The 1,889-nt window shown below is 27.4% G+C and overlaps 1 protein-coding gene across 1 annotated transcript; it reads left to right on the forward strand.

Moving 5' to 3' along the window:
- Positions 1–337: 337 nt before the first annotated feature.
- On the forward strand, positions 338–1,430 carry LOC112458470 (protein ANTAGONIST OF LIKE HETEROCHROMATIN PROTEIN 1-like). Its single transcript, XM_025022118.1, has 2 exons — positions 338–750; positions 893–1,430. Exons 1-2 carry the CDS (start codon positions 340–342, stop codon positions 1,418–1,420), a joined length of 939 nt encoding a protein of 312 aa, XP_024877886.1. The 5' UTR covers positions 338–339; the 3' UTR covers positions 1,421–1,430.
- Positions 1,431–1,889: the final 459 nt, after the last annotated feature.

Below are 1,889 nucleotides of genomic sequence, written 5' to 3' on the forward strand. Positions count from 1 at the left end.
AAAAAAGCAGTGCCAGGAATAGCTTACAAATTTAATCAGTGTTATTATTATTATGGAAGAATATTTTTTAGTCGAAAATATTATGTTTGAATCTTCTAGTAGTTTGTCTTCTAGTGATAGCGATGATGATGATGAGGAATTACAAAATATATTATTAAATAATGATATAAATGAAAGAAGGGTAACACCAAAAATAAAAAATTACATGGAAAATGTTGTTGTAAGATATACAAATATTGAATTTAAATCACATTTTAGGTTGGTCATATTAATTGTAATTATATTGTTATTAATAGGAAACATTTATTTTAATAATACTATGATATTATTTATTGCAGAATGGAGCGAAATACTTTCCACTTTTTATTATATTTTATTGGGCCAAAATTAGATAATCTTTCATTTAGAGGAAGAGAAAAAATTAATGCAGAAAAACAGTTATTAATAACTATTTATGTTTTGGCAACACCAAATTCTTATCGTTCCATATGTGAAAGATTTGATGTTGCAAGATCAACTGCATGGTTATGTGTCAAGAGAGTAGTTCGAATAATATATAGCATTCGAAATCAATTTATTAGATGGCCTACTAATGAAGAAGCTCAAACAACATGGACAAACATTCAAAGGTTATATGGATTTCCAAAAGTTTTAGGTATTGTTGATGGGACGCACATAAACATTGCTCGACCAAAGAAAGATGCTAATAGTTACATTAACAGAAAGGGCAGATTCTCTATGCAGTTACAAGTAAGGAATAAAAACATTTTTACTCCCTTATTATTTTAATTGAAGATATTAAAATTACTATGAATTCTAATATATGTTGAATGAATAGAAAAACAGCAAACTGTTAAAAGTAATTACATTTTCTTTTTATATATTTTTCTAGGTTATCTGCAAAGATGATTTGTCCTTCATTCATGTATTTGCTGGAATGCCAGGATGTGTTCACGACATGCGAGTGTTTCTTTATTCTGGTGTACAACGATATTGTACTCCAGAATATTTCCCTGAAGACAGTCATTTATTAGGTGACGCAGCTTATACTATACAGAAAAATGTCATGGTACCATTTTATGATAATGGTCATTTAATCAGAAGACAAAAAGAATTTAATACCAATTTGTCATCTGCTCGAATAACTGTAGAAAGGGCAATTGGATTATTAAAGGGACGATGGCGTTATTTATTGGATAAGTTGCCAATGACACGAACGGATTTAATTCCATATTATATAGTTAGTTGTTGTGTATTACACAACTTTTGTTTATTAAACAATGATGCTATCGAAATCCCTGTCATTATACCTGATATGCTACACGAAATAGAACCGCTTGCTGTTAGTAATGAATTAAAAGAGGAAGGAAATTTAAAAAGAAACAGATTAATGGAAATAATTACAAATAACAATGTTTAAAGAAAAAATTAATCTGTTTTTATGCATGAAAGTGTGTGTGCGTGTGTGTTCGTGTATGTGTGTGCGTGCATGCGTACCTGTGTGCGTGTGCATGTATGTGTAAATATTAATATATTCATACATATAGATGTAATATTCATTTAAAAACAGTATATTAATTTAGTACTTACATATTGTAGTGTTAATTACAGAAACTTAAGACTTAATAAGAACTTATACTTTTACTGTATATTCATACTTTGTACGTTTACTGTATACTCGTATAGTTTGTACTTTTCCTGTATACTCATAAATGGTTACATTTTTTTAAAACTTTATCACCTTTAATAATTAAATATGTTAAACTATATATATATATATATATTAATAACTGTCAATATTTATAGTATTTCTTTTTTCATGTAATTTCGCAGAAATATCTTCATGAAAATTTATACTTAATCAAAACTTATAGTTTGAACTTTTATTT

This window comes from Temnothorax curvispinosus, unplaced genomic scaffold (genome assembly GCF_003070985.1).
Source record: "Temnothorax curvispinosus isolate PA1 unplaced genomic scaffold, ASM307098v1 QBEX01000829.1, whole genome shotgun sequence".
NCBI lineage: Eukaryota > Metazoa > Arthropoda > Insecta > Hymenoptera > Formicidae > Temnothorax > Temnothorax curvispinosus.

Bases quoted from the DNA above. Each gene is read 5' to 3' on its own strand.
- LOC112458470 (XM_025022118.1), top strand. From the start codon at position 340: ATGGAGCGAAATACTTTCCACTTTTTATTATATTTTATTGGGCCAAAA. The intron at 751-892 runs GTAAGGAATAAA...ATATTTTTCTAG, and splicing joins GATTCTCTATGCAGTTACAA to GTTATCTGCAAAGATGATTT.